Source organism: Dermacentor silvarum, chromosome 9, assembly GCF_013339745.2.
Source record: "Dermacentor silvarum isolate Dsil-2018 chromosome 9, BIME_Dsil_1.4, whole genome shotgun sequence".
Lineage (NCBI taxonomy): Eukaryota > Metazoa > Arthropoda > Arachnida > Ixodida > Ixodidae > Dermacentor > Dermacentor silvarum.
In genome coordinates this window covers 124,765,042-124,783,640 of record NC_051162.1, presented here as the reverse complement: position 1 = coordinate 124,783,640, position 18,599 = coordinate 124,765,042, and the positions used below count along the sequence as shown (strand labels likewise).

At 43.3% G+C, this 18,599-nt stretch overlaps 2 protein-coding genes across 2 annotated transcripts in view; both read right to left on the bottom strand.

Moving 5' to 3' along the window:
- Positions 1-18,599, bottom strand: part of LOC119464246 (uncharacterized) — a 124,295-nt gene that overhangs the window by 60,805 nt on the left and 44,891 nt on the right. Inside the window, exons 14-20 of the mRNA XM_049655424.1 lie at positions 14,727-15,005; positions 14,094-14,372; positions 11,338-11,616; positions 9,942-10,226; positions 7,510-7,593; positions 2,175-2,293; positions 1,227-1,278 (exon numbers count right to left, since the gene is read on the bottom strand). Coding sequence (XP_049511381.1) covers positions 1,227-1,278; positions 2,175-2,293; positions 7,510-7,593; positions 9,942-10,226; positions 11,338-11,616; positions 14,094-14,372; positions 14,727-15,005 — 1,377 coding nt within the window. The remainder of the gene's footprint in view (positions 1-1,226; positions 1,279-2,174; positions 2,294-7,509; positions 7,594-9,941; positions 10,227-11,337; positions 11,617-14,093; positions 14,373-14,726; positions 15,006-18,599) is intronic.
- On the bottom strand, positions 8,459-16,580 carry LOC119463884 (collagen alpha-1(XII) chain-like). Its single transcript, XM_037724704.2, has 7 exons — positions 16,446-16,580; positions 15,114-15,189; positions 14,727-15,005; positions 14,094-14,372; positions 11,338-11,616; positions 9,942-10,226; positions 8,459-8,775 (listed from the first exon to the last, which is right to left on the bottom strand). Exons 1-7 carry the CDS (start codon positions 16,509-16,511, stop codon positions 8,528-8,530), a joined length of 1,512 nt encoding a protein of 503 aa, XP_037580632.2. The 5' UTR covers positions 16,512-16,580; the 3' UTR covers positions 8,459-8,527.

Genomic DNA, 18,599 nt, shown 5'->3' with positions numbered 1-18,599 from the left:
CAATGCTAATTTGTATATATTTCCCCAATTGATCACCTATATATTGCCTTCTACAGTTTCACTTCAATCTCGCCGTTCACATAGCTATTTCATTGCTTGTCCAAGACAAAGCGCAGGTGCTAGATTTCTAAAGAAAGCAAAAATCAACAAGCTTTTTCCCCTAGAGACGCTATTTCAAAGGTATAACTAGTGAATACATTTGGCAACGCCCACGTTATCTGACAGTTGTTCGACCCACGGCCGCTGGATAAAAAACCTTTTTTATATATATACAGCGGCCGTGGTCCAAGTGTACCTTTAGTGACTAATATCGTTCAAAGCGTGGACGTATGAGGACGAATATGTGGACCAATATGTTGTGACGGATGGGATGGGTTTATTTACAAGGATGATGCATGGTTAGTGTGGCGCAAGGGACAGGACGCTCATCTAAGCCCAACGGGCAGCGGCCAGCTCTTCGCTCACCCTTCTACTTCCTCTTCCTTCGGCTGCGCCGTGCAGCGTGACAATTTCTCCGGGGTCTGACGAAGCTCTCCCAGCGAGTTACACAGCCAACGTGACAATATTAAAGACACCACATAAGCGTTACTTTACTAGCAGCATTTTTTGTTTCTTGTGTCAGGCAGTACGTAAGTTCCATAACAACACGTGGTTAGTCACATGACGTCTGGTTGTCAAAAACACTACACAAGCAAGAACGGTAGAAAAAATGATAATGAAAATAAGGAAAGGAAAACGTTAGATAAGTTCAGCATAAAAATGTTCTTGTCGATGTGCCACTGCCATAGTTTAATCAATAATAAGGCATGCTATGCACGGCTAAGACCCGCTGTTTCTTTGTGGTTAGGCTCGTAGACGGCGTGATGACAAGAACATTTCCCCTACATGCATAACTTTTATAATTCTCTCCTTTTCTTCTAAACTACTTTTTTTTCTTTCTCCGACCCTTTTGTCTGCGTATTGTTTTCGATAATCTGTCGTGACGTTGTAAACTGCGTGTTGTTATGGAACGTATCTCATTGGGCGACTCAATAAACATAGACAGTTTTTAATTAAAACAGCGCTTGTGTGGTATCTGTCTTGTCTCTGTCATACGTTTTGGCGCTCCTAGGTTTTCTAAAATGAACCAACTATCCCGACAAGCCAGCCTTTTGCAATTCATACCTTACGTGTGACTACTTCAGATGTGCGAGCGGTACACTGAAGAGAAAATAAATTTTACTCACCCGCGTGGTCAGAGTATCCACTGGAAACACTATCGTCAACGTAGGCTGCAACCTAAAGTGAAACACAAACTTCATGCGAATGCACGTAAAAACGACACACATGCTCCAGCACTGGAATAAGATAACTTCAACGGCACTCAAAAACTCTAAAAGGTAACTCTCACCGTTAACGCGGTCTTATCAATATTCGAGCAGAGTGCAACAAAGCACAAAAATACACGCAATTTGACGGGATTCGCTGCGACGTCGACTTCCATTTCAAACGCCGAAAGAGAACAGCTACTGGACTCGAAACCCTGTCTATCGGCACACGAATTATCAGCTTGCTACAGCAACTGTGATAAGAATCATTGTTGTGCCAGGGCCAAGACGTGATACCAACAGACAACACATGCAGCTTTGGTGCTTTCCACTGATTGAACGCTGAAGAAAGAAAAAAACACATGAAACATCGAGTTTGGACTCTGGAACAGTGCGTCATACCCAACGTTGGTTGTAAGCAATCGTAATGCCTCTTTTTTGTTAATAAGCCCTATTACTCGTGAAGGGAAAACAAAACTAATATTTGCGCATTCAAAAGAAATCCCCTTTACACCAGTTTTTAATGCAGGCACTGAATGACGCGATTTTGTCTGTCGGGTCATATTCACTATATATATGCCTATATATACGTTTTGCCGACGATGATGTTTGAAACTTTAGCATCCTTACAAAATTGTGTCTTTCTTGTTATTCATCTACGGAGACTCTTGTCCATCTTGCCGCTTTCATTTAAACCGCTTTTATTTAAAGCCGCATCAAAACAAAGGTGGGCTAGTTCATTAACACATGCCAACGTTAGATGGTCCACTCCTAGTCTCTTTTCAAATAGGTTCCCTTAGGTTAACTTGTTCAGAAAAATGTTCAGCCTAGAGAAAGAGGAGAGTCGCGTGCTGCAGGCGTGCCTACCGGCGTGCCTGCAGGCGTGCCGAATGTTGCCGCGAACTGCTCCCACTGGTCATGACCTATGAAGTGTAGCAGGGTCGGAAGCTTGCCACATTCCACCCATCTCGTTAACATAACACCACCTGCAAACACAGTGAATTTCAAGGGGGCCCAAAAGGGAGCCCTGTACCCCATGCATTCCACGTCAACCAACACGGCTTACTGAAAAGTTGTGGTAAGTCAAGAAAGAATGGATGTCACAGATAAATTAAACACAATAATTTTCTAAGGAACGTTGGGCGCCATCGAGACATATATGTCGGCGGTTGTGAACAGGTGGACATCATGTCGTGTGAGCCTTTTTAGGTCATTTGGAGACCATAAATTGTTTTCGAAGTTGTTTAAAACCATTTTCTAAAGGAATCAAAACTCGTAAATTTGCTGACGTCTAAAATAGGTTGGGATGAAGCAGCTTTATCACGGCTCAGAAAAAAATGGGATCAAAGAAAAATATTTTATTTAGAAAATAGGAATACAACGGTTGACACAAGCATCTATGCCAATAAATTATGCACTGAAATTCAACCCTCTCGACACAACCCCCTAAAATGAATCGGCCATGAGCCTCACTTAGGAACTGTAGATCACACACCATATCATCGTTTCAGGGGAACTACTACAACACTTAACTTTTGTAGAAGCCGCGACGCGGTGTTGTGTTCCGGGTGGCTTACGATCTGAGGGCTTAATTTGCGTCCTCCTTTACCTGGACGTACCCGTCCTCTTGTTCACCTGTCTCGCACCGAATTTATCGATGACGACGCGCCGAATAACGTGTCTACGAATTTTACGTTTCTTAACCTGATCTGAACGCCGGCGCTCAGGTGGAATACTTGCCAGCAAGTTTTGGAGGGCAAGATCCGCCTGCAGCCAACGATATCTATCTTCGTCCTCTTCGGCTAAGTCCTTCAACTACTATTGAAACATTTCGGCAATATTATATAGCGCGGTATTCGATCTTCGACACTGGAAAAGCAGGCTGTGACTTGAAGGCGTACAATAAAACATAATGAAACGTACATTAAAACGGCAGGCATTGCCAAATACTGACAGAAAGCTTGCCACTGTCGTTGAAAAGAAAACTGTACAATCATTGCATTCAACCGCACCGGTGCTATCATATGGGGAAGAAATTTAGAGGTTAAAAAAGACGCCCGAGAACAAGTTAAGGACCGCACAAAGAGCGATGGTACGAAAAATGTTAGGCGTAACGTTAAGCGGCAGGAAGAGAGCGGTGTGGATCAGAGATCAAACGGGGATAACCGACATTCTAGCAGACATTAAGAGGAAGAAATGGAGCTGAGCCGGCCGTGTAATGCGTAGGATGGATAACCGGTGGACCGTTAGGGTTACAGAATGGATACCAAGAGAAGGGAAGCGCAGTCGAGGGCGGCAGAAAACTAGGTGGGGTGATGAAGTTAGGAAATTTGCAGGCGCAAGTTGGAATCAGCTAGCGCAGGACAGGTGTAATTGGGGATCGCAGGGAGAGGCCTTCGTCCTGCAGTGGCCATAAATATAGGCTGAATATGATTATGATGATTAAAATATATCAAAGCCAAACTTTCTTCGCTCACTTTTACCGGTTCGGTGTGGCGGCCTGACTGTTCGTTACTGCTTGGTCGGTCGCTATCTAACCGGTTACATTTCTGGATATATATCCACACAGAATAGATGAAAGTACCAGCAAATTTCCTCGTATAACCTTTGGATGCTGACCAAGTATGCACATCTCTGTTCGCCGTAAAAAAAATCCAACTAACTTCCTTCATATAACCTGATCATATAATACAAATTCACAGGCACCTCTAAAGCACTTCCCGTCTGTCAATGAAGGGGGAATTATATTGAGGATTTCTTAATTATTCTTTTAGCTTTGATTAAACCCCTTTGTATGCGCCACTGGGGCTGTGCTCGTTCCAGACCAAGCCTCCAGAATACCTATGTCTCACTGTGGCATACGAGATACAGCATCCCTAAATGATGCTTGATAGGTATCGTGCTTTTTTCAGCCTTCGCCTGCAATCCACATTCTTCACTCAACAAGCTTCACAAGTCCTTCGTGCTTATGACAATGCTGCGTATACGTCTGACGCTGTGCATTTGCGCAATTTGAAGTTTGCATTTCGGCTTAGCTTGTGAACGATGCAGTGTATAAACAGAAATGCTATGACAACAAAGTTGTGACCATTGTGGTGGATAAACGTAAGCATTTCATGAGACTGCACGATGCATAGAAGGAAAGTGAGCAAAATTCTACGCATTGCCGTCGGTTGTAAAATATTGAATTAACCGCGTTAGTAAAGCTTCTCTTCACATCATGTGTGTTATATCTGCGTATTTTTATTTAACATTTTCATGGCGGCTTGCAATAAAGACGAGATAAATATAATCTGTAAGAGTCACCTTGTGACCTTTCCCTTTACATGCCGACTGAAGTATCCTCTACTCGGTGAGTTCCCTTTGAGGCGATAAGAATGCGTCGATAAAAGCACAAATGTCGTCATGGAGTTCATGCTCAATCATACTTCTTAGCAGGAAGGAGCATTAATTTCAGCGTGAATAGTCCATTGAATGGATTTGATGAACCTGAGCTTTGCCCATCTGCCAACACAAGAAACGATTGCAATTGTTACAAAATTAACACTCCACGTTTTAGATACCTTAGTGCTGTAGCTACATTTATTCAATGTCACAGCCTCCGCGCATCACACCTGTTTCTGTTTCGCAACCCCCATCTTCGCTGAGAAAAGGTTGTCGCTATCTCTGAATATGGGTCGCGCTTCCGACGCAGTCCTTATCGAATCCGGATGCTCCGAGCAACAGTCAACCTGGCGCCAACCTTTCTTATTTATGCGCGTAGCACCGTCAAAGTTTTCGAAGGAAAAGCGGGAGGTTGATATCAAGGCTCTCGAGTAGGAAACAGCATGCACGACAAAAAGTACAGTGAATATCATATGCCTATTCAGTCACCGCATATGTTGCTCATTGTAGTTTTTATAATGATAGCAGGGGTACGAAAAAAAAAAGAAACAAATTTATCTTCTGGAAAGTTGGCATTGTGTCAACTCTGCTCTTACGACCGAGTCTCATTCTTAAATGCGTAAGCATTTCTCTGCTTACCCAACGAGGAAACTGTCCATCCATCCGTCCGTCCGCCCGTCCGTTCTTTTCGTAAGACGATCACTTTCAAGATAGAGACCGCAGCGGCAAGCGACTTTACCTTCGTGCTGCCTGTCGCTTCAACGCGAATGAAGCGGCGAGGACACAGCGCTCACGAAGGTCTCAGCACACGCTGCACCATGCCCCAATCGCAGATTGCTTTCAAGATATGGGCCCGCAGCGTCTCTCTACAACGCGAAGCGGCGAAAACAAAGCGCGCGAAGCTATTAGCAGTCGGCACACTCTGTCCGCTTCTTCGCCGATCGCTTTCAAGATACGGTCCACGCGGCCATGCCAGAGTACGTTTATTCGGCCCTTGCCACCACAGGAGCCTTTTCGTCACAGTTAATATTGGTTCGATACGGATGGACAAGGCGCTAAAGAGCGATAACGGCTTACGATGATCGGAACGTCATCGGCGCCACCTGCAGTGCTTTGCTTGCGTCATCAATGCGCCTTGCGCCGCCGTCCGCTCCAGTTCATTTCGCCGCAGCGCTGTCGTTTGTACAGGCCGGATCAAGTGTCATAGTACTGATAATGACACCGGGCTGCGTGGTTATGAGAGAGTGGAACAATGCTTACGCATACTTAGACAACTTCCAGAGGAGTTTCTTCGTGAATTTTATTTTTGTATTGCTTGTGTACTACCTTTCGTTGCACTTACACAACGAAAAGAAAATGCAAGTCACAAATGGGGGAAATAAAGCGGTTGTCCCGTACATTCGTTACAGATTCCCTCGGCTAATTAGAAACAGGTGAGCGGCAGTTATACTGCAGTGTTAAAATAAATGTGTCTTTGTACAATATGACTTAATTCGCGACCTAATATTTGTGTTATTTTCAAAATTGTCATACTCACGTTGCATTTGTTCAGACCACTGAACTTCTGAAGATTTTAATATGGCAATAAAGAAACAACACGATATCATAGAAACGAGGTGTACCTAATGATTTAGAACAAGAAAGTGAAATAGCTCAATCCAGAAGATTGGTTACCTGGGTATTTAAAATATTTTATATTTTGAAAAGGGGGTAGAAAGACGAAACACTATTGCTCGTTCATCCCGAGCACCTCCACTGGCGTAAGCGCGTAGGGAAGCTTATGGCGTATTCGACTGAGCTTTTAGAAGCGCTGTCGCAGCGCCCTTATGGTAGTATAAGGTGACAACAAAACTATAATATAGAGGCAAATGACTTTAGTCGTACTATTACTCCGGCTTTCTTAACGCTATAGGAGCGTGTTCGACGTGACGATAAAGCTTAGTTACTTTGTTAAATGGCCTTTTAAACTTCTCAAGAGGACTTGGAAATGAGCAGTCAAATGTGGGCAATTGTATGTTGAGTTAGACCGGCAGGTTTGGCTTGAACGTAACCGTAACAAGGTTGTTAAGGGCGACGGGTGCCTTTCGCAAAGACAGCGCAAGGACAGCGTCAAGAGGCTTAAGTGCTGCTGACAGCGAGTGTGCTTCAAGGTACAAGAAACGCCACATAGACAGCAAACCGGGTGAGCGCTCTGAAGTGAGACGTAGATAGGCAGGTACTCATGGTACTCCATAGAACCTAATGAAGATGTGACCAATGACTAGAGCACCGCTTCTATAGTCACACGATGTCACACGTCAGGTCACACTGCTGACGTCACACGATGTCAGGTATGGCGACGCAATGCGCCATTCACTTCCCCTACATAATGCGGCTCTCTTTTACAGCCTAGACTGTTATGAAGTTATTCTAACAGCCGTTTCGGTTGGCGGTGTTGTCCGCCGCCACCGGTGTGCGGTGTCCGTAGCAGCAATTCGCCGGGAATGAGAAAAAGAAATACCCAGTTCTCGCCGGCCCTATGCGCAGGATTGAGCTACTCTGCCACTGAGCCACGCCAGCTTTTTTTAATTTTCTTATTGCCTGTTTTGGCATTCAAACGCATTTCTCAAGAACGATAAATAACGCAGCAACCACACTTCGACTACCACGACAGGTCTAAAGTTTCTTCAGATTCACCAGCTCACCCAATAAGATATTCCAGTCGGGTAAGTCCGGAAGAGCCCTATAAGCTTCTCTGAGGAGCACCAAACTCTCAATAAAGTTTTCACGTACAGGCCGTGTATTGACACCAGCATGCCGGGTTGCATCCTCGTCTTACACAAGTTGTGGAGGCCCAGGAGCATGATTACATCAAAAGGAATGCCTTCACTCTCAACTGCTAGGAATCGAATACCATATGGGTCTAGAGGAAGGGCATCTTTTCCACAGGCTTTGAAACATCCTGTTCTGGGCCTGCACAGTGTGGTAAACGGTACATTAGCAACGGTATTATCGCGTCCACAAGATTCTTACAAAGTTTCCTTGTACTTAATGGACTCAAGTAGTCCATTGCAAAACGCGCGTGCAACATCCTAAACGACAAAACAACTTTGCGCATGTATCCTGTCACTATGCCACTCACAATCTCAGTGGTAGATACCACAAACTCGGGAAGCGTTTTATATTGTCGTACTTGCATGACAGTCCGGAGGAATGCGTCACTTTGCTCGCGAAGACAAAAGAAAACGGGCAACAACTTGATAGCTTGCAGCAAAAAAGAAAAAAAATGCCCTATAAACGCGGCCTAGCGCGCCAGGAGACACGCAATGGGAAATGCGCGCCGCGTAGCGTCAGTACGTGGACAAATTGCATTGCAGTTGCGCATTATTACACCAGGTGGCACGCCATGTAGCAGGTGCTCAGGTGGCGGTACAACGTAGATGGAGAAGTATTGAGGAGGAAAAACAAGTTTAAGGAAATGTACACAAGAATTCTTGAAAAAAATATGCATTGTGTACAGCCATGAATTGGGCTAGTTTGTGTGTATTCATTTTTCATGCGCCAAGTACTGCAAGACGCAACAGGGACGAAACGAACACTGGATATGAAGCGGACGCTGTCCGAACGACAGGCTTAGAGAACACGCGCGAGTAGGCAATGCCACGGGTGATTTACGGTAGGAACGATGCCCAGTGCTTCGCCCACTCGTCATGATTCACTTCGTGGAGATGCGTGGATTTTTTCTTTGTTTCATTACAAGTTTGGTGTAAAGAGGCAAGACAAGTTAGTAAAACAAGCGTTTATGACATACATAATAGAGAAAAAAAAACGGTTGTGGAGATGCGATGAAATCAAGTCTATTGTGAGCTGAGGTCGGCTGTTTTTCTCTTGTAGGTCTCTATGAGGTTGTCAATGTCATCGAAGCAGTCGTTCAGGTCCTTCTCTGGCAACGTCCTCAACTTGGCCTCTATGAGTTCGCATTTCGCGCCAATGGCGTCGTCTTTCCTATTCGCGCCCGCCCTGTTTCGCCGTCGAGCCAACGCTCTCACGTTGTCGGAGATCTCCCTGATTGTTTGCTTCAGCTCGTCGTCATACCTACATAGAGCTAGAACGAAAAGCAAAAAAAAAAAGAGTTGATGAAAAAAGAACCATAATCCCACGTTTCAACACATTTTTTCATTCTTTTCTTCAAGCCGGATTTGTACTTCAAAACAAATTTCTTGAAGGGGGTAAATATTGCGGATGTTCGTGGCCAGATCGTGATGCGACTCTTTATCAAAAATAAATTAAATAAATGCCTGCAGGAAAACAAGCTGCTTCAGCGCCAAGTACATGTAGAAACAAACAGCGAAAGGGTCACATTACATCCTACAACACCATGAAGTTCTTTTGTAGTAGTCGTCGGTATTGTTATCTACGTCGTTGCTCTTGGTGTGTGATTTCTATAGAGTTTCTACTTCAGCGTTACTGCAGTTCTATACCTCTCTGTGCGCTAAGCCGTAGGATTTACTCCTCTCGCGTATATCTTTTGTTAGAGTGTGGCTGCCTTGCATTTTCTTTCATCCTTTTCATTTTTCTCGCGCATTTTATTTATTTCAACTGTACGAAGAATAATGCTAATGTAAACATATTTTAGCGAAATAGCTGAAAATTTCACGAAAACAAAAATAACTCGGGTACAATATTTATAACTTTGTAATTTATTTGATGAGAGTAGATATTCCAATTATGAACTGTGCACCCATTGAGACATGCGAAGTGGAAACCAGTGATATACACCGTCGTGAAGCATGCCACTTCTCTGTGAATACAATTTTTGTGAAAACTCTCGTAAGCGTTGTCCGAAACTCCATGTAAACTACAAAGCCGCACACCACACGCATGTGCTTTAGATGCTCTAACAAATGCACCTAACGAAATAGCAATATCTGTTTTTGTTGCGTTTACCGATTTGTAAACATTGTGCTTCAGAGTTTTTCTTTCTATTACCTATATTTAAGAACTCTTGTAAAAAGTTCAAATTCTTTAATTAAAACTTTTCTTCTACTGTCGGTACGATTCCGCTTTGTCCCCTCAATTCACCAAATTCGATTCAAATTGAATCAGTGGTCGCTTGATAGCAGCCCTTCTGCCTTTTTACGTGTACTTGAATAGGGAATCTTGAGTTGGCCCCGAAGTAAGCATTCCTCTTGACACCCTAGTTGCATTTAATTTGACAACACCAGAGCTTAGAGTATGCTCTCGATATATGCTCAGGCTATTGTTACGTACCTTCTGTAAGCGTGGTCACTTCTCTCGTAGAGCCAAGCCCAAGGCACGTGTCTACGCCAAGAGTGATGGCTGTGCTCGCTTCTACGGTGTACTTGGTACTGGGTGACAGTCCACTGACAGTGTAACCCAGCTGTGTGCCGTGCGCTGCGTAGTTAACGCAGTTCTTCCTTGCCGACTGAGCCACACAGACTTGTATACGGACATCAACGTCGAAGCTGTTCGACCACTTGGCCCTGATTTGGCTGGGCGAGATTGCCTCGACTTCGAATCTATCCAGCCTGGGAACTGAAATGCAATAGTTATTCTGTTAGCGTCGTGGCGAACAATAATAAGTTTGCGCAGTAAAAGTCTGTAGTCATTTTAACATAAACCATATTTATGTGTGTTGGACATCGTCTCACATAAATAATCATGGTTCCAGTTACAGTTGTGTGGAAGAATGTTTAACATAGTAGGTACAGTCGACCAATTCTTTATGAACACCATGCGAGCGTCAACTGGCCGGCATGTCAATGCCTTCTAACGACGTGAAGCGCGAGATTCGCAAGAGCAAAAGAGATAATCAGGAGATCAGCAGATCTTGCTGTTAAGGATTCGGTATTGTTAAAGAATCAGTTGACTGTACGTATTTGCGGAACGCTAGATTAAGTTTTCTTTGGTTAGTTAAAACATGACTCATTATGTAGAAACACTATTGCAAACAACAGCTGCTATTTCCTTGGAACATCGTTCCACTTATTTATTATGGAAATTTAAAGAAGTAAGCTATTCAGATATAAGAAAAGACATTTCTTGTAACTTGTTATCTTGCGTAGAACCCAGTTCTTCTTAAGAAGTAAAATCGTTCAGAACTTTTCCAGTAAAAAGTGGAGCCTAGTTAAGTTGAACCACATTAAGAATATACAACGGGCCATGCAAATGGTTCTCTCAGTCGCGCACTAACGTGTTAAAACTAGCATATATGAGTTCTGTACACATATAGCGTTCGCATGCTCAACTTTATAACCGAATATTCGGATAACATAAGAATCGCCGTAGTGCATGGGCCAATATGTCATCTGTCAGAAATAAAAGGTCTCTCAGCGGTGTTTCAAAACTCGCACGTACTAACTTCAACGTTCGAAATGGGAGTTCACGCACGTTATTAATCTTCGCCATAATCATGCAGTTCTTGCTATATTGTCTGCTCCAGGCCTGTTCTTATTACTGTTCCTAATACTATGCTATAAATGAACATGATTTATGAAGCTAAAGAAATTGTCACGGCCTCTTTGTTTTTTCTACTTCTGTCCTTCTAAGAGATTCATAATTCGTAACAGATTAAAAATTGCTGTGCCCTAATGAAATGTAACATAAAAATAGTTTAAAAGTTAGAGTATCACAGTATGACACTTGCCTTCGGGAAATGAAGTGACCGACTCATTGACGGCAGGGCTTGAGCGTTTGGCGTTCCCTTTCCACAGGTACGCCTCTATAGACAGCGTGTATGAACGAAGTATGGCGTCCACTCTAAACGTGTGCTCCCGGTCGTCTTTGTCGACCGACCGCGTTATGCAGCTCTGGCCTTCTGCGCACAGGTTCAGCAGGAAGCCAGTGATGCCTTCGACAGAGTAGTTCCATGATGCGACGATGAAACTGTCGCAAGTCGCCCTGACAACGACGTCAGTAATGGCAGCTGCAAGTAGTGAAAAAATAAGCAGAGGGTGATAGTTCGCCTAAATGAGCCTTTATCATCCAAGTTCTTTCGCATGAAATGTGTAAAGAAATTAAGCGATTTCTTATTCTATGTAAATATTGCAAAATTTATCTACAAATAACCTAAAAAATTCATGATCTCTTTATTTCTTACACTACCCCGAAATACTAATGAAAAGCTAACTCTGAAAAAAATACGTACCCCCAAGCGCAAACTCAGTGTGCGAGCAATAATATCTGAGCATGTGATAACGAAAGCAATCGAAAACTTCAGTAATGTGTTCTATAGACGAAACTGGAATGCACGAGGCGGACTGAGCTGATGAGCGCAGCTCACCTTCAGTCAGGAAAGTTGACAAAGCTGTGACCTGGACAAAATTGGCTCGCCTGAGACAATTTTGGTACAAACAGCAAGGACCGTTGTGGCTAATATTTGGTAGCTATGTGTTAACATACTGTGAAGTGGCGTTTGCCTAGTTTCTGGATGGGTTCTCGCGTGCTGCCCTTATCCGTCAATCATGTTTGATGTTCGTGCATACATGCTTGTGTGTGTGTACATCTTTGTGTTTGTCGGCTGTGCTGTGAGTATGTATGTACATGGGCATTTTAGGGGTGGGCGAACACTCGAACTTTCAAATAATAGAATATTATACACTGGCTGTTCGTATTAGTACTCCAAAGTAAACTATGCGGTGCTTTCGAATATCGAAATTGAGGAATACTTCGTGACACTCGACTGGTTAAAGTCGTGTTACTGTTGTTCGTATGCTAAATAAAGTATTGCAAATTAACCGATGTGTAACAAGCGCAAACATTTTTTAGCGTTACAAAAAAAATATGGGTAATGCAAGCTGTGTTTTCTGTGTTGCGGTGGTAACCTACATGAAAACTTGTGATTTTCGCTTGCAGTCTGTAATTTAGTGTTGTTTGCAATCTATTCATATATTATATGTATCTTTCACGCTACAACTAGTGATGTTTTTCTTGGAACGGGCTATTTTACATATATCTACCCATAAAAGTGTTTTAGCAGCTTTTTTTCAGCAGCATCAATAATTTTTAACAAATATTTAGCGTTCTGGAAAGCTAGTCATACATTACCTATGCATTGTTGAAAAGTACGTTTACAACCAGGCGCTAAAGATTTTTAGAGGTTGTTTGTGCAGTTTTTTTTTACAGGCAATTTGAGATTTTGAGTTTAACACCGATGCCAATTGTCAGTAGAAGTATGCTGGCTTTCTTTTTCACTAATCAGTACAAACTTGCTACCTTATAGAGAAATAACTATTCCCGCTAAAAGTATGTGTGTTTGTGTTTGGCTATTCGATATGAGATGCGATATTCCGTACCTACTAATCGTATTCGATTCGTCTTTGAAATATTTGATATTCATTTCCTTCTAGTGTACTTGTGTGTGTGTTTGCGTTCGTGTGTGGGCTATAAGGCTGCGTGCGTACATGTGGTCATGAAGGTTGTTCATAGGAAAGAAGGAGAAGCCAGAGTTGAAAAGCTAGACATGAACAAGCGCTACTCTACTCATGTGGTGTATGTGTGGGTTTTATTTTAGTGCCTATATATGCGGCAGTGGCCAGATAATTAGGTAAGGCCATTTGTTGTTGAGGTGCAATTCTTCCAGACAGGTCTACTCGGAAACGCGAATAAGAACGATTTCAAACCATGTGTTTAGAATTTTCTGATTACGCCGAAGATGGCCCACCAAATATTAAGTGGTCATACATTCTGCATTTGCTCTGCATTTTTACCAACCATACCATAGTTATGTTAATGATAGCGTAGCGTTAATGAGTTCTCAGGCTGAACAAACAGCTCGAGATACACAAAACATGTGGTTCAGGAGAAAAACAAAGCTAATGTGCTGCGCTTCCTCTATCATGCGTATGTTAATTTTCTCACTGCCCTGCTTAATTTTTTGGACACCTGAGTGCTTTCATTTATACGCGTAGGCTGCACTAAAAATATATCACCGCTGTAGCAGTTTCGGGGAGTGTTAAAAACCCCTAAACATCCCTCTGGTTACGGGCCTGGCTGCTCTGTCGTGCTACCAGGGCCCATCAGGCAAAGATTTCAATCTCGTTTCAACCACGGGCCAATATAGGACGCAATGCAACGTCACTTCACCAACACGCTTCATAGCATTGAGCAACCTAAGTAATCAATAGTTAGGAAGAAGTAAGTCACCGACCATAGTAAAAACAAAATTGACTTTGTGATCCGCATGAACCCCAAACGTCATTTTATTTTGACCATGACCAGTAACTTGCTTCTTTTCCAACAGGCTAACAATAATTTGGCCGGCCAGAAAATATTCCACTCAACTCTCAACTACACATCTAACCAATAGGTGTCCCCAGCAGCATATCACAAACGTCTGACCGGGGAAGCTATCACCTGACTTTGACAATTCTCAAGGTTACTGTTCAATTATATTCAACTTACGTAGCAGAGTTGTAGTAGCGGAGACAGCAGACGCAGGACCAAATGATAGCTCCTTTTCTTCTTCCACGGCGCTACGGACTTCTATCTTGTAGGTCGTGTCCGGCGTCAGGCCTTCTAAGATGTGGGTCACATTGGGTGTGTAAGCGTGAACGCAGGCCCCTCCGTCCGAGGGGCAGGCGTCGATGTCAAAGTGCGATACGGCATCTTGACTGGGTAACCATTTGAGTTCAACTGATGTGGATCCCAGCGGTGTAGCTTCCAGCTGCTCCACGGTTGGGACTGTCATGGAAAAAAAGGAGGCATCTATACAAGCGAGCTCTATACGCGCAAGCTTAAGGAGCGATAAGTTTGCAACGGTTGATACCCGTCATAAACGCGTTTGCGGCTGGAAAAGCTCGTACTTCTTTTTGTGTGCCCATGTATAGAACAGACCTTTTTTTAAATTTTTCATTGCGGCATTACGAGGCTCAACTCTATATCATCGTACAATCACGCATTTGCCCCGAATTTACCTAACATATGCCTTTTTTTTACAATTTGATGCAAGTTCTCCAAAGGCACAACTTCATAGTCGAGAAACCAAGTACGTCCCTGGTTCTTTCTGACACAGAAAAAAAAAACTTCTTTGCTCACGTTTCGTTGTCGTGAAAAAGATTCTTTCGCTTCGGCCCTTCGTGGTGTCGCCACCTTCTTCGACGTATGCGTGGACGTCGACCTGGTAGGTTGTACCAGACGCCAGGTGATGAAGTACATAGTTTGTCTTTTGACTTTTCACTGACTCGCATCTGGGCGAATCCGTCACAAGGCAAACTGTCATATTGTAGCCAGTGACGGGGCCCGTCGCATTCTCCCACTTGACAGTTGCTCGATTGCCACCGTGAACCGTCGCCTCAAGACCAGAGATCTGTAACGCTGTAAAACAGGCAAAGAGAAAATGAACGACGCATAAACGAAAAGCAATATGATTAGGGCAGGAAATTGAGAATCGAGATCAAATAGTTTGAAGCCTTGGAACGTTACTGCTGGTGGGGCTGTCGTAAACTTCCCTCCTGTATAGTCTTGAGCGTGCGCCATTGGTTAGATGTACAACTGAGGCCTGCGAAAAAAGGTTCATGTATGGATCATGTCAAGAATAATCAAAGGAGCTTGCGTTCAATTCCCAAAGTCTCTTGTGTGTTTTCAATATGTAGCCGGCCATGTCTGCAGTGTCAGAATACAAACCATTTTCCCAAAAAGCCGCCCAAAGCACAAAACCCAGTCGTCTTGTGACGAAGCTGAGCATTTGTGGCATTACAAAAATTTATTAATTTTATCTGGTTTGATGCATGCTAGAAAATAATTCTCTAAGTTGTCGGCTCCGTAGTGTGGCAAAAATTCACGTCGGAGTTACGAGTATAATACCTTGCGTAGCAACTCATCATTTTAGCACCCGCTCAAAATGGCCTGGACTTTGTACACTTTCGTTACAAAGTACACATAACTTAATGTTAATCAAAAGGCATTAAAGCTCCTAACAGCGTTACAGCCTTCCTTTTCTGTTTGACCGCTACGTCGTCGCAGTAATTTATGTTCACAAAACAACAATGAAATTGTCCGATTCATTAGAATATCAGTGGCTTCATAGTTGCAATTAACGAATAAAGAAAATAGAAGACACTACATGGCTGTTTAGACTCTTAGTTTTTGCACTGCTTTCGGAAAGTTCTGCGTTTGTCATTGGATTGCTCGTATTTGTTCTTTCAGCTTGTAGAATTCACAGGCCTTCTCTATTAACTCACCAGAGCTATACCGTTGGCTACTCGTTGATAGCACGCAACGCTGCGAAGGCTAGAGCAACTTCTTTCGCTGTTCGCATGTGCGACTAAAAAGTAATGCGTCACACGTGAAAGAAAAAGAAGGACAGGTACGAATCATGCAACTCGACGTAAATGTAGGTCTGATATTTGAATTTACAAAAAACGATGCATTTATTACATGAAAGACGCTTTGTACATTTGATCCCATTTCCTACCAAGCCGGGGAGTGACAAGTTCCTGCGACTAGCGGCCGAAGCCGGTTACTTGTGCTAGCGGCCAAAGACTTAGTACTTCCAATGTTGGAAGCGCGACAGCGCACAAATAATACATATATTATCGTAAACTTGCATTCACAAGTTCCAGTTATACGGCATGCGAAGTATGTATTCGGTAAAAATTGTCACGGATCAAAAACAACTGCTCGTGGAAACGTGTAGATTAAGATTTCCACGACCACACTACTTGCCTAGCCTGCGTCGCGTCGCCTGCTTCATATGAGTCGTAATAACCCCTGACCTCCCGAATTCGCGGACGGCTTAAGCGATGAATGTCTTACCACGCTTCCGGAGTATGCTTCAAAGTTGACCCACAGCAGTAGAAACAGCGCCGCCACTCTCTTCATCTTCGCAGCAAGGCCACGAGTGAAGCGAAATCAACGTCCCTGGTGTCCTCCTTTTTTGCCGCTCTATCTGTCGGTGCTTCTTTATACCATTCCGCTCATCAGCCACACACACGCAACATCGTGGAGGAGTGATATCTCTGTGCTGGTGTGCGTCAGCCGGGACACTATCGCCCGTCTCGTGTGTCATAGAGTACAACCTTAAGAGAGCTTCAAACTTCGCAACGTCTCTGTGGAAACGGAGGGTTTTCGGGAAAGTCCAAGACGCCCCCATAGCAATCTCAGGGTTTGGTTAACTTGAAATTATTCACAGTGAAAGCACGGAGTGTTTATCATGGATGACTAGGACTCTAGGCATCCAAATGTCATTTGTGCAATGTTGATTTGAGAGGGAAAGCTCAGTCCCTCACTAGCCTAAGACGAAAGTACGCAAATCCAACGCACATTATGGAGAGAGAGAGAGAGAAGCCATAAGAGAAAGACGGAGAAATTTATCAGACTGAGCCGGTTAACTACCCTGCACTGGGGAGAGGTGAGGGGTACTGAAAGATGACACATCTGTTGGAATCTTTGTGAAGCGAAGGCAAAGAAAACTACGCTGTAAAATTGCACATCACATGGCCCATTTTGCCGAAGCTGCTGCAAACCTTCCAGAGCCCCGTGGAAAAATTGATATGTATGGGATTTTAACATTGATTTAAAATAAAATAATTCCGTGGCCACAGCATCAAGTGTGCTTTAGGTACTGCCTTAGGCTTCGTTTTATGTTTGTTTTTTGCTCGAAGCAATAATAGTCTAATATTCATTTGAGAGCTGTGCAAAGAAATACATTATACTGCAAAAATATAGCCGGGTAACAAAATTTATTTTCTTGGGAACCTGAGACAAGCGACTTTCAAAAGAAAAATAAACTTCAATCCAGCGATAAATTGAAATTAATTTAGTATAGGGATGACGATTACTACTTTAGATCTTAGTCTCTCTAAAAATTAAGCTGCTGTAAAGCGTCCAAATCAAATGTTGCACACGACGAAACCGCTTTATCATCTGTTCCAAAAAAGGTAAAAAATGGCGTTTGTAGCACAAGCCCTCATAAAATAATTACTTTATTCAGAAAAAAAAGACAAGGTTTCCGACGATCGTTATGCGATAGTAACATACTTGAGCAACATCGTTCGGTTAGTAGACGCGTCTCTAATGCGGTTTTGATGGGGCTTGGAACAACGATCCTGTGTAAAAGCGTAATAACATTAACTCTGAGATTACTTGATTTTGAACGTAATCATCATGAGTCATGAGCTAAAACTTTCCTTGCGTATACTTTACTCGAACAGATGACTTCATTGCTTGACTAATTTCAGCTAGTAATCAGCAATTTTCATTTCTCATGTCGCGTTTTTCCGGCTCCACGTTGGAGGTCAGCTATCAGGTTGTGCAGTGGTAGTGGTGATTGAAGAAGGTACCATCAATCACAATTGTCAGAGCAATCCCTTTTTTTTTGTTGCTTCGCGGTAGGAACATGTTTGCGGGTCCTGTTTGTCACAAATATGAAAGGACACTAAAGTCTTGTACACATAAGGGTTTTTGGTGTAATAGCAATACCCGTAACATGGGCACGCCAGGCGCATTTCCGTCATTGGCGTTGCCATGATGTTCCGTGATTGATAACAACATCCGCTTGTGACATGGGTCATGAAGTCACTACCCATATAAAATATAAACTGAAATGCAGGTTTGTGACAGCACAGTTTGTAACACAGGACGTGACGTCAGTATACATTACACATATATGAAGAGGGCCCACCTAGTAAGTCATTGGATTTGTGTTGTGACATTGCTATGGGAATTAGGAGCAGGTGTGGCGAGGACCCCTGAAGAGCAGCATGCATAAGAGAAGCGGTGAAGAGAACAGAGAAGACATTTTGAATAACGGTGTTGTGCTCGTGCCACGGATGAGCATCGCGTCCAGGACAAAGCGCAAGCGCCAACCGCGGCAGGATGATGAATGTCGTGAAGCCGAAACCGCGGCCAAGCGAAGAACGTACAATGCAATCAATCGTTTCAAGGGTGCAAATTCTAAATTTAAGAAGA

Bases quoted from the DNA above. Each gene is read 5' to 3' on its own strand.
- LOC119463884 (XM_037724704.2), bottom strand. From the start codon at position 16,511: ATGAAGAGAGTGGCGGCGCTGTTTCTACTGCTGTGGGTCAACTTTGAA. The intron at 15,006-15,113 runs GTAACGTTCCAA...CCTGTTTTACAG, and splicing joins TTACGACAGCCCCACCAGCA to CGTTACAGATCTCTGGTCTT. The intron at 10,227-11,337 runs GCAAGTGTCATA...ATTGCATTTCAG, and splicing joins GGTCACTTCATTTCCCGAAG to TTCCCAGGCTGGATAGATTC.